The sequence below is a fragment of the Zootoca vivipara genome, chromosome 14 (genome assembly GCF_965207765.1).
Source record: "Zootoca vivipara chromosome 14, rZooViv2.hap1.1, whole genome shotgun sequence".
NCBI lineage: Eukaryota > Metazoa > Chordata > Lepidosauria > Squamata > Lacertidae > Zootoca > Zootoca vivipara.
This window is the reverse complement of record NC_142597.1, coordinates 33,135,619-33,149,000: the sequence shown is the minus strand read 5'-3', so window position 1 is coordinate 33,149,000 and position 13,382 is coordinate 33,135,619. Positions and strand designations below refer to the sequence as shown.

The 13,382-nt window shown below is 47.7% G+C and overlaps 1 protein-coding gene across 1 annotated transcript in view; it reads right to left on the bottom strand.

Annotated features, from left to right (window-relative positions):
* The window catches only part of ATP2A3 (ATPase sarcoplasmic/endoplasmic reticulum Ca2+ transporting 3), a 103,686-nt gene that overhangs the window by 59,084 nt on the left and 31,220 nt on the right, over positions 1 to 13,382 (bottom strand). The window contains exon 2 of the mRNA XM_035139148.3: positions 375 to 392. Coding sequence (XP_034995039.3) covers positions 375 to 392 — 18 coding nt within the window. The remainder of the gene's footprint in view (positions 1 to 374; positions 393 to 13,382) is intronic.

The window sequence follows — 13,382 nt, the reverse complement described above, 5'->3', positions numbered from 1 at the left end:
TCTGGCACACAGAAATTTTGAGTGCCAGGCTAGAATCCTCCCCCTTGACATGCTAGATTTCTATATGCAGTGGGTGCTTACATAGATGGTTTCTGGAGACATTTTACTGCTCCCACACAGTGCATTTTGGGATGGCCAATAGTCAGGGGTGGTGGGAGACAACAACATCTCAAGGGTGCCACGCTGGTATGAGCTGTCTGAGCATGGAATAGATGCCTCATCTAGTCCCAGCCCCTGCAATGCAGGAATCGCAGCTCAAGAATCACCGAGCTCTCCTTCCTTCTCCTCTGGGCATCTCTTTCCTCTGCCACCCCACACCGCGTATAACAAAGCAGCTCTTCATGACCAAGCTGGATAACAGGAAGTCTGCGTACCTTCTTCAGCAGGGAGTTCTGCAGGTTTTCAGTGGAGAGCAGCCACGGACAGGAAAGAGTGGGAAAGAAAAAGGGCAGTCATTGATTTGCAAAAAAAACAACAACAACATGCACACAATTCAAATCTCTCATCCTATCGGTGTCAGACGATACATTTACACACTCAGTGTTTCCCAAACCTGAGTTTCCAGCTGCTTTTGGACTACAATTCCCATCATCCCTGGTCCTGCTAGCTAGGGATGATGGGAGTTGTAGTCCAAAAACAGCTGGAGACCCAAGTATGGGAAACCATGCGCTAGGACACACCTGAGAAGTGGGTGGCCTGGTGTTGGCCTGTGCACTTATGTCTTCAAAAATGTTGCATCCGTGTCCGGAGGTTATATATTTTGAAGCATTTCTAACCCACTCAGTAGTTTCAAAATCTCCAAGCATTGCACACTATATGTACAATATGAAAAGGAGCTGCTGAGCTGCATCGAGACATGTGCAAAGCTCTGAATAAAATCGACACTGACTGAATCTTTGCCATTTCAATGCTGCACAAGTTTGGGGTGTTCTTGAAAAGTGGGTGGTTGCCTGGGCACCCCACATGCCACTTCATCACTTCTCACTCCTCTTTCCCCCATTGAACACTCTCCCCAATTCCCCCAAAGATAAACCTCCCCCTCCCCAATGTTTTCCAGAAGGGAGCCTCACGGGGTGGCCTGTTTCCACAGCAACCACCATCCGTCGTGACTCCTGCTAATGCATTTAGCAGTGCTATACGGTGCTTCAGAACATTCAAAGCACCTCACAAGCATTCTCTCTCACCACAACCACTTTGTAAGGTAGGACCGTAAGAATGTTAGAAGAGCCTGCAGGATGAGGCCCAGGGCCCATCTAGTCCAGCATCCTGTTCTCACAGTGGCCAGTCAGATGCCTACGGGGGACCCGCAAGCAGGACCTGAGCACAAGAGCAACTCTCTGCTCTTGTGTTCATCACTGCTTCTGTCTCTTTAAAAGTCATCCAAGATGCTGACCATCGCTGCCTACCGAGAGAGTTCCATCATGGGCGTACCCAGGGCAGGGCAGGGGGGCACCTGCCCCCCCTAGAAGCAGGGCCGGTGGAGTCGTGGGAGGCGCACGGAAGCGGGCCTTCCGCCAGCATCGCAGCCGCGGCCCCAGAACGCAGCCAGGAAGCGCGCCATGCCTAGCATTCAAGGAGCTGTGGTTAGGCGGCTGTATTTTGGGGGGCAACCACTAGGGGGCGCTTTAGGGACCCAAGGGCTGCAATCCGTCCCGCGCCGCGTTGCTGCCGAAGGCGCGATAAGGAAGAAGGAGGCTGCGCTCCCGGCGGCGGCAGACAATGCTGTGGATGGCGGCCGTGGGCGAGAGCGGCGCTGCCGGTGGGGCTGGTGGGCAGAGGTGGAGACGGAGGCGGAGCACAGCCTGGCGGGGGCGAGTTTGGCGTTCCCGCCCACCGTGCCGCGCCCTCCCTCCAGCTCCCCGTCGCGCCCTCCGACAAGGCCAAGCGCGGCGGGGAACTAGAGAGCGCGGCGGGAAGCTTCAACTTTATATAAGTTGAAAGCCACCCAGAGTGGTGGCAGCAACCCAGTCAGATAGGCAGGGTATAATAATAATAATAATAATAATAATAATAATAATAATAATAATAAAGAAAAACAGCACATCCCTATTTTCATCGGTGAAATGTTGGAGGGTATTTTTTAAATCTGTCCTGAATCTTCCAACATTCAATTTCATTGGATGTCCACAAGCCCCAGTGTTATGAGAAGAAGAAAACCTTTTTTCCTGTCCACTTCATAATTTTATAAACATTAGGAAGAACTCTCTGACAGTAAGGGCTGCCTGGCAGTGGAACGGTCTCCCTCGGAAGGTGGTGGACTCTCCTTCCTTGGTGGGAGGTTTCAAGGAGAGGTTGGATACTTTAGTTGAGATTTCTGCATTGTAAAGGGTTGGACTAGATGACACTCAGGGTCCCCTTCCAACAATTCTATGATTCAGCAAGAAAATGAACATTTACCGGTATATCAATATCTGCCCCTTCCTCCCCCCCCCAGTATCTCAGATTGATGTAGTAACAAAGCAGCAGGTTAAAAATTTGCCAAAATGAGTCGGAGTAGAAATGAACAAATGCGCCTGTACCTGCCCATCCTCTTCAAACTATGCAGCAAATTTTAAATGCAAACAGCTGAATCATATTGGGGGAGGGGAGCCAACTCCTGGCATCCACCAAATTGCTCATTTTTTACTCTTTTTTAAATGATTAGCATTCAGTGAATGAGTTCACAATTCATAGCAGGCTCCTGAATGACTCACTACTGCAGACAACACCGAACCTCTTTATGAAAAGAGGAAAGCCTGCAGAAGAGAGAGCGAGAGTGTCATCAGAGACAATTTGCAATTTCACTTTCGGTGGAAGAACGGAGCAACAATGAGCAAGGCAAGCCACGCAGAAGACATTCACAGCGCCAGCGGAGGCAAATATTTGCTGTCTCCAAAGCAAAGGTTGGCTCTCTAATTACAGTGGTTGCTAACCCCTGGGCCAGATGTGGGCCACATGTTTGTCCCTAAACAAAGTGTACCCACAGTTCAAGAAGGATACTGATAAGCTGGAACGTGTCCAGAAGAGGGCAACCAAAATGGTCAAAGGCCTGGAAACGATGCCTTATGAGGAACGGCTTAGGGAGCTGGGTATGTTCAGCCTGGAGAAGAGAAGGTTAAGGGGTGATATGATAACCATGTTCAAATATATAAAAGGATGTCATATAGAGGAGGGAGAAAGGTTGTTTTCTGCTGCTCCAGAGAAGCGGACACGGAGCAACGGATTCAAACTACAAGAAAGAAAATTCCACCTAAACATTAGGAAGAACTTCCTGACAGTAAGAGCTCTATGATTCTATGATTCTATGATTCAGTACTTGCCCTCTGGTTTTGGCAACGACAAAAAGAAATGGAGGTAGGCACAACGTTGGGGTGGCTTGGGAAAAACATAAGAACGTCCGTTTGGGTCACAGCTGTCCATGGAGGCTCAGGTCAATTCTGTGTCCAGGGCAGCTGTCTATCAGCTCCACCTGGTCCGCAGGCTGAAACCGTACCTGCCCGCAGACTGTCTTGCCAGAGAGGTGCATGCTTTGATTATCTCCTGCTTAGACTACTGCAATGCGCTCCTCGTGGGGCTACCTTTGAAGGTGACCCGGAAACTACAACTAATCCAGAATGCAGCAGCTAGACTGGTGACTGGGAGCGGCCGCCGAGACCATATAACACCGGTCCTGAAAGGCCTACATTGGCTCCCAGTACGTTTCCGAGCACAATTCAAAGTGTTGGTGCTGACCTGTAAAGCCCTAAACGGCCTCGGCCCAGTATATCTGAAGGAGCGTCTCCACCCCCATCGTTCTGCCTGGAAAATGAAGTCCAGCGCCGAGGGCCTTATGGCGGTTCCCTCATTGCTAGAAGTGAGGTTACAGGGAACCAGGCAGAGGGCCTTCTCAGTAGTGGCACCCGCCCTGTAGAACGCCCTCCCACCAGATGTCAAGGAAATAAACAACAATCTGACTTTTAAAGACATCTGGAGGCAGCCCTGTTTAGGGAAGTTTTTAATGTTTGATGTTTTATCATGGTTTTAATATTCTGCTGGGAGCCGCCCAGAGTGGCTGGGGAAACCCAGCCAGATGGCTAGGGTATAAAAAATAAATAAAATTATTATGATGATGATTAGGTACGAAGAGCCTGCTGGATCAGGCCAATCATAGAATCACAAAATTACAAGTTGGAAGGAACCCCGAGGGTCCACTAGTTGAACCCCCCGCAACGGAGGAATCATTTAGCCCAACGTGGGGCTCAAACCCAAACCATGTCTCTGCAACTAAGGGTCTCATGCTCTACCAAGTGAGCTATCCGACGAGCCAATGGGCTATCTTGTTCTCAGCAGTGGCCAGCCTGATGCCTGTAGGAAAGCCGCAATCAGGATTTGAACTCAATCACTGCAGTTCAGAGCATTTTCATTTGCAGCAACAGACCTGCATGACCACCCTTGCTGCAAATCATTTGCATATTGACAAATTGAAATATCTGCTAACCCGATTGAAATCAGACATATTTTTTCCCGATGGCTGGAAATGTTTCAGATCGAGAACAGGCAGCAACCATTTGTCCAACTGATACACGACCACTGACACACGGGTCCTTTGTTACACTAAAAATGTGACAATAATATTTTTTTTCTAAATACAAACATTTCGCCTTTCTCGGTATCGTTTGGGAAATGCTACTTTAACACAGAAGGAACGTGGGGAAAATCGGCTGCAGGCACACACAGGTTAAGTTTCTCTAAGATTAATTGGGTCTGGGAGTCACTTAGGCAACTGGAACTCCAACTCCAGCTGGTGTTTGACTAGCGCTGACATTTCAGCCTCCGCCAAGTCAAACAAACGTCCTTTTGCAATGGGAAGACCTCATCCCGGCATCCCTCACAAGCAAATGTGTGACAGGCAGGTGATGGGAGAGGATAAACATGGGCAGGGATATTTGCATTTCGTACCTGCAAAGATAGCCTGCCCTGTTGCAACCTGCCTAAATCAGACCGGATATATACATTTGCATCTTGCAGGAGTCAAAGAATCATAGCATTGGAAGAGACCACAGGGGCCATCCAGTCCAACCCCCTGCCAAGCAGGAAACACCATCAAAGCATTCCTGACATATGGGCTGTCAAGCCTCTGCTTAAAGACCTCCAAAGAAGGAAACTCCACCACACTCCTTAGCAGCAAATTCCACTGCCGAACAGCTCTTACTGTCAGGAAGTTCTTCCTAATGCTTAGGTGGAATCTTGTTTCTTATAGTTTGAATCATTCTGCTCCTGTTAGCCATAAGGAGGGGGGAAAGATAAAAGCAAAACGCCTTGGACAGAGGAAATTCTCCTGAACCTTTCTTTCCCCCACCCCTACTGCTTTGTGGTGCAGATGTCTCCTGGCCAATCTTTGCAGTCATAGGGACTAGAAGCTTAAGGCTTGTTAAGTTCTTTCTTTAATGAAATAAATAAACATATTATGGCATGATGCAAAGCAGTGCATGGGGGTGAGGTGTAGATAAGGAGTGCTTCATTGCACTTCCTTTGAAGGAAGATGAACAAGTTAACACCCATCACCATATGCTTTGTAGCAGCAGGTTTTTGCTGCTTTGGGTGAATTAATCGACTTTTTGCCGATTCTGATGGAGGCCGACGTGCCTCCTCACCTCATGATCTTTAAAAAAGGAACTGCGAGATGAGAGTGAGAAACAAATCCGAATGGCGGGACGGAGGGAAGTCAGAAGCTTGGCAGAGCGAATGGATTGAGAAGGGTAGATTTAAGATGAAATGTAATTTGTTTTGTTTATTTGGAAAATTTAATAAAAAATATTTTTAAAAAAACTAATGTGCTTGGCCTTCAGATTTTGCACTTCTCCAAATGTTGCAAAGAAAAAAAAGTACCACAATGCATTATAATGCTTCTTTTAAGGTAAAAGATTCAGCAATGCTAAAATAAAATACGATACCTAAAATGCAAATTTCAATGTGGAATTTGTTACTGGAAACGGCATTCTGAAGGCAAAAATTGATCAGACTTAAGAAGCTGACACAGAGCAGAAATATGCATAGACAAGGGGTGCCAGGAAAGCTGTTTCAGACCAAGGGACGTTTTTCCTCTAGGCAACATTCAGGGAGCCACATACATTGGTGGGAGGGGCCAGATGCAAAAGTAGGAGGGGCTAGGAAAGCAACTTTTGCTTTTGCACAGTAGGCGCATAGTCACTCAGACACATTTATTTATTGCACTTCTGCCCAAGGTGGCATACCTAGTTTTCCTCCTCACAACAACCCCGTGAGGTAGGTTTTGGCTGAGAGTGAGTGACTGGCCCAAGATCGTCTAGTGAGCTTCATGGCTGAACGGGGATTCGAACCCTGGTCCCCGGAACCGCAGTCTGATACTCTAACCACTACACCACCACCACTGGCTCTCTTTCTTCTTCCAGGCAAGCAAGAGACAAGCCGACTTCCTCCTCCCACCCATTCATGGATCTCTCCCTACCTACACACTGCAAATCAAATCGTAGCAGGGATAAACTGTCAAGGACAAGGAGGAAAAAAATAACAACAAGCGACACCATTTTGGGGAGGTTGCTCCTGGTTGCGTTGTCTCTGAAAAATGAATTGTTCTTTTCACCAGCTAAACCCCAGCCCAAACATATTAAAGGGAGAGAAAGCACGTCACAAAAGGAGAATGCCGTGTGTCAACCGGAGCTGACAGCTGAACACAACATGTCACCCTGACTTCTCCCTCAGTTCTCAGCTCCCAGTTCCCTTTGAGGGAATTTATGGATTAAAATAATAGCAACAATACACAGACTGTTTTAATGCATATTTTTGCAGGAACACAAGCCGTCCAGGTTTCGGGCTTTATCAACATCTTGTGGAAGAGGGAGGAGCGATTCCCTATGAGGAACGGTTGCAGAATTTGGTACTTTCCAGTTTAGAGAAAAGGCAAATAAAGAAGTGGCGGGACAGATGGTTCTCAAACTATACAGGGCATGGAGAAAGTGGATAGAGGAAAGGGTTTGTCCTTCTCTCGCAACACTAGAACTTGTGGACATCCAGCGAAGCTCAATGTTGGAGGGATAAAGGAAAGGGTCAAATTCATTGGGATGGCGCCAGTTTCTTGGATTATGACAAAGGCAGAGAAACTGCTTCCCACCAACCCTGACAACAAAAATATCCTCCCCAATGAGGCTTGCCTGGCATCTACATTAAGATCCATTTGGCATCAGATGAAAACCTGTCTGTTCTCCCCTGGCCTTCTCAAACTACATTTTTATGTATTTTCTGTACAAATTGTTTCTTTGAATGCTCTCATTGCTGTTTGTTTTTACGGCAGGAAAGTCAACTTTTAATCAATCTTCTTATTGTGGATTAAAACAAACTTTTCAATGAATGGTTTCATTGTGCATTGTTTGAGCCTCACAAAAGGACACTGTTGATTTGGGTGGCCCTCCAGTGTTCTAAAGCAGGGATTGGTCACTTTTGGACCTCCGGATGTTGTAGCTGGCGCTCATTGGAACTGGTAGGGCAGAAGGCAGGGAAGTTAACAGTAGGTGGCGCCAGAGGCAATGACAGGCAGAGCCAGCTCACTGCAGCTTTGTTCCCATCTGTAAGGAGGAGCCTGCAGTCAATCACACCATGCAAGTTGTAGTTAACTCTTTGTTGGCAAAAACAGGATCTGCACAGAATTGTCATGCCTAATTAGCACATCAACTAACCTCTGTTCTGCTCTTTTCATTTATTTGCACGTTCTCAGAGACTGGGGTGGGGGGAGAGGAGCTGGTCTCAGCAAAAGGGGGAAACTCCCTGGCCTCCTCAGCCACCTTTTGATCCCCTTCCTCTCCAGCCTCTGCTTCAGCCTCAGAGACTGAACTGCACTCTGCCACAGATTCTTCTTGCTCACTAAACCTTGTTGTCCCTCCAGCCTCTGACTCCTCTTCCGCTCCATCTTCTTCCTCTCTCCAGTCCAGGCTTCCCCAAAATTTGCCCTCCAAGTGTTTTGAGACTACAATTCCCATCATCTATGACCAGGGGTCCTGCTAGCTAGGGATCACGGGAGTTGTAGGCCAAAAACATCTGGAGGACCGAGTTTGAGGAACCCTGCTCCAGTCTGACCCAACACCTGCTATCTGGCTTATATAATGGAGATGCTGGTGATTAAATTTTTCTTACCAAAAATGGGCACTCTACCACTGAGATATAATGGACCCTTCGCATAATCTTGCCTTAGGGTTGAGGACTTGCTATTAGCTACAGCAGTAGCACATCTTCTCTCTTAAGGTTTGACTACCTCTCCTAATACATATTTTCCTAAGGATGTCATAGAATCATAGAATCACAGAGTTGGAAGAGACCACAAGGGCCATCCAGTCCAACCCCCTGCCAAGCAGGAAACACCATCAAAGCATTCTTGACATATGCCTGTCAAGCCTCTGCTTAAAGACATCCAAAGAAGGAGACTCCACCACACTCCTTGGTAGCAAATTCCACTGCCGAACAGCTCTTACTGTCAGGAAGTTCTTCCTAATGTTTAGGTGGAATCTTCTTTCTTGAAGTTTGAATCCATTGCTCCATGTCCGCTTCTCTGGAGCAGCAGAAAACAATCTTTCTCCCTCCTCCATATGACATCCTTTCATATATTTGAACATGGTTATCATATCACCCCTTAACCTTCTCTTCTCCAGGCTAAACATACCCAGCTCCCTAAGCCGTTCCTCATAAGGCATCGTTTCCAGGCCTTTGACCATTTTGGTTGCCCTCCTCTGGACACGTTCCAGCTTGTCAGTATCCTTCTTGAACTGTGGTGCCCAGAACTGGACACAGTACTCCAGGTGAGGTCTGACCAGAGCAGAATACAGTGGTACTATTACTTTCCTTGATCTAGATGCTATACTCCTATTGATGCAGCCCAGAATTGCATTGGCTTTTTTAGCTGCTGCATCACACTGCTGACTCATGTCAAGTTTGTGGTCTACCAAGACTCCTAGATCCTTTTCACATGTACTGCTCTCAAGCCAGGTGTCACCCATCCTGTATTTGTGCCTTTCATTTTTTTTGCCCAAGTGTAGTACCTTACATTTCTCCTTGTTAAAATTCATCTTGTTTGCTTTGGCCCAGTTGTCTAATCTGTTAAGGTCATTTTGAAGTGTGATCCTGTCCTCTGGGGTATTAGCCACCCCTCCCAATTTGGTGTCGTCTGCAAACTTGCTCAGGATGTCATCACGGTGCAGTTCACACCATCTCCGACAGGTGGCGACATGAACTGCAACACGATGGCAAACTTGGCTTTTGGTGCTGCCAAATCATCGCAACAGTGTTGGCGGGGGGGGGGAGGGGACTAGAGGTGGAGGTGGGCAGCTGAGGATGTTGGGCGATCAGCCACGTCCAGGCTGGCAGGTGGCCCAGGGCAGCAAGCGGAGATTTGGAAAGGTATGTGTGGAGAAGGGAAAGGGTGGCATTTGTGAGAGAAGTGGTCAGGGGTTCAGCCCCTAGTATAACACAGGCATCTCCCCACTTTCGCCCAGTGCCAAAAAATAATAAATCAATTTAAATGGCAAAAAGATAGAAAAGGGGCAAAAGCAGCCCAAAAAGAGCGGGGAAACGGCTAGTGATCCCAGGAGCCTTTACAACTTCAATCCCAGGAGCCTTTGCACTGCCCTTTGAGGCCTGTGGAGAGTTGGGAGTTTGAGAAAGAAGGGGTTTTTTTTTTACAGGCTTTTCAGATGATGTTCCCCACTGTACGCGATTTCACCCGGGAACGTAACCCCAACGTAAGTTGAGAGGTGCCCGTATGTATTTGCTGCAACAAAGCAATTGTGTTGGCAGCCTGGTCGGCCCTTGTGCAGCCTCCCACAATGCCCCAGGGTTAGCGGCATTCCATGGCATTGTGGGGATGCGGGGACGACGACTGCCACAAGAACAAAAAGGATGCAAGAAGAATATCTGGAGGAAATTCAGCAAAGGCCTCTGTTTTGGAGGGTAGTCGGGGGAGAAAAATACTGCTCAAAGACTTCTAAACCACCAGCTCCTGACGTGCTACAGCTTTCAGGAAATCCTGGGCCCTATTTGCCTGCTCACACCCAGCTGCACAGTGTTTACTCTCTTTTTTTGCTTACCCGCCCTCCTCTTTTTCTGTTGCATTTGCAATTTTGCAGGCTCCACCCACGAACAAGAGACAACAGCTAGCCCTGCGTGAACTCTCTCTGCTTCCTAGCCGAATAAAGGGCACGCCTAAAAAGGGCTGGGATATCGCTTTCTGCCACAAATCCAGGGAACCCCTTCTGCCTCCGGGCTAGGCTAGCCCAATCAGGTTCCAGGAGGGAAAGCAAAGCAAAGCAAAATACCATTTCCCCTCAGCCCATGTCACAACAGACAAAAAGGCCAAGATCAGCCCAGGAGATCTCCGCTGTCGGTGCTAAAAACGGCAAACAGTTTCAGGTCTCTTTCTCCTCCCCCCCCTTTCCGCGAAGGCAGGATTCAAATAGAACAACCAAGGAGCTGTCTGCCCCCCCCAACCCCGTTTCAAATGCCTCACACTTGCAAGAGGTCCCCCAAAATGCACATTAGAAGGTCGCATTCTGACCCCCCTGTGACAGATTCACGGAGAAGTCTGAAACGAGGGTGGTTTTGTCCAACGGTTGCCAAAGCAAAACAGAGCATAGAGAATTTCCAGAGAAATCCCCAAGGTGCTTTAAAAAGAAAAGGGAAAAAAAACGTATTTGAATTTTGAAAGAGAGCCAAACAAAGGAAGTCAACCCAATGTAATAGACTCAAGCAGGAGCCGAGCACTTTTTGCTTATTTCTCAGTACAGCACACTACTTCCTGGACAGACCTAGTAAGCAAGGAGGCAACCGTCTACCCCAGTTATTTTGGAAAATAAGTTTCCTCCCACCTCCCAAGAAAACTGGACCTCACTTTTGCAGAGGGGCAATTTTGGAAAGCTGGGGTGGTGTGGGATTTCCAGCTTCAATAGTGACCTCGCCCTCCCCACAGGGGCATCTGAAGGAACCTCTCGCCTCAAGGAGAGAAAAAGCAGTAGCAGGTTTTTCTACACAAAAAATGTCTTACCCATCCTGCTGTAACTCTTGTTGTTTTTTTAAAATGACACTCCCTGTTGTCATCACCCATGGGTAGGCAAACTAAGGCCCGGGGGCCAGATGTGGCCCAATCGCCTTCTAAATCCGGCCCGCAGATGGTCCAGGAATCAGCGTGTTTTTACATGAGTAGAATGTGTCCTTTTATTTAAAATGCATCTCTGGGTTACTTGTGGGGCTGCCTGCCTGGTGTTTTCACATGAGCAGAATGTGTGCTTTTATTTATAATGCATCTCTGGGTTATTTGTGGGGCATAGGAATTTGTTCATCCCCCCCCCTCAAAAAAAAATATAGTCCGGCCCCCCACAAGGTCTGAGGGACAGTGGACCAGCCCCCTGCAGAAAAAAGCTTACTGACCCCTGTCATAACTGTACGTAAACCGCTTTGCGAGGTCTGCCGGGAAAGCGGCACATACTGTAAATAAAATAATAAGTAATAAAATAAAATTGATAGTAATAATTTGGGCCCAGGAAAAAAATAATTTTTTCCTGGTTGCTGTCTTGGACTTCCTACAGTTGGAGCTGCCAACTCCTTTTGACCCAAGGGCCACATCTATGCTTGGCCATCCCTCTGAGGGCCACATGCCACCAGGGGGTGTGGCTAAAGGGGGTGTGGCCAACCAGCTCTTGCACACCTGGGAATCACAAGCGGGGCGAATTGCTGCTATTGCACTCTGCTTCCAGGCTTCCCACTGGGGCTTCTGTGAAAACAAGATTCTGAACTAGACATTTCGCCTGATCCAGCATTTCGCCTGATCCAGCAAGGCTCTATTTATGTTCTTATTTATTCTGCGCCCCCTCTTTTGTTTTTGCCACCACGGCCCAAAGTGGTGGGAGTTCGGGAGCAGGGGCGAAAAAGGGGGCACATTATCTGTCGCCCCTGCTTTGCAGGCTCAGGGGTGCTAGCTAAAAGGACCCAGAAGGCTGCAACGTTCAGCCAGCAGCAAAATCTTACAGTTGGGGAAACTGCAGCGAACCCTCCCAAAAGTTACCCACAGGAAACCGCAGCAGCATTTCCCGCGATATCAGGCCTGGTGCTTTTCAAACAGAGGTCTCCCTTAAGAGGTATTTTCCACCTCCGCCCTCCACAACACACACACACACAGAGTAAGTTCACACACAAACTGGACTTTTGTTTAAAGCCTGGCAAGGAAAAGTAAAACAAGGGTTGTCCCGGGAAGGTTTCCGCCGAAGCTGATAAAGTTGTGACTTGCTTCTACCCCCCCCCCCGCCCCCTTGCCCCCACCTGTGCGCTTGAACATGATAAGATCTCGCTAAGCAGCTTGTTTTTTTTTGCAAAGGGACGCCAAAAAAACTATAAACTAAAGAAAACTAAAACTCCTGAGCTCCATAGTGGAGTGGGTCTGAGCTAGCTATGAAGTTTCCAGTAAGGGAAATAAATGTAAAAAGATTTGACACACACACACATACACACACAAAATTGCATGCAAGTCACCAGCTTACCAGCAAGATCGGCTTAGGCCTGGAATGGGCAAATCTGTCTTTTTTTATGACCCATGGCATCTTGGCATGTTTTGACCCATCATTCTCTTCCATTTCTACACTAACCAGCATTTTTTATTTTAATCCGCTCATAATATGTAATACCATACCTATCTAAATGCAGATAGTCTGCCCAAATCCTTCCTCATGCAATATTTAAGACAGCTAGTCCAACCCCCACAATGCAGGAATCACAGATAAATAATCCTTGACAGATGACCCACCTAACCTCTGTTTGAACCCCCCCCCCAAATGAAGCAGAGTCCACCACCTTGCAAGGTCATACGGTCCGCTGTCGAAACAGCTCTGATGTAAGGAAGTTCTTCCTAATGCTTAGTCTGAATCCCCATTCTTGCCATTGAATCAACTGATTCAGGAGCTACACTCTGGAGCAGCAGAAAACAAGCTTGCTCCATCTTTCCATGTGAAAGACCTTCAGATACTTGAAGGCAGCTCTCATATCATCTCTCAGTCTTCTCTCCTCTAGGGCTGAACATCCCCAATCCCCTCAGCCATTCCTCCTAAGGCTTGGTTTCCAGGCCTTTTTTTTATCATCTTGGTCTACCCTGTCTCCTCACCTTCCAGCTTGTCAATACCCTTCTTACGTTTTGGACTACAAGTCCCGTCACCCACAACCAGTATGGCTCAACTCCTGCCCCCACCCCCAGCATGGATTTATGGCATCCTGCTCACTTAACTGCTCTATAATTATTTTGGCCCTGAGTTTTAGTGTTGTGTACAAAGGAACTCTGTTATTTTATTGCTTTCTCTTTTCATTCTTGTGCACTGCCCTGGAATCTGCTTGCATGAAGGGCACTTTTGCGTGTGTGCGTA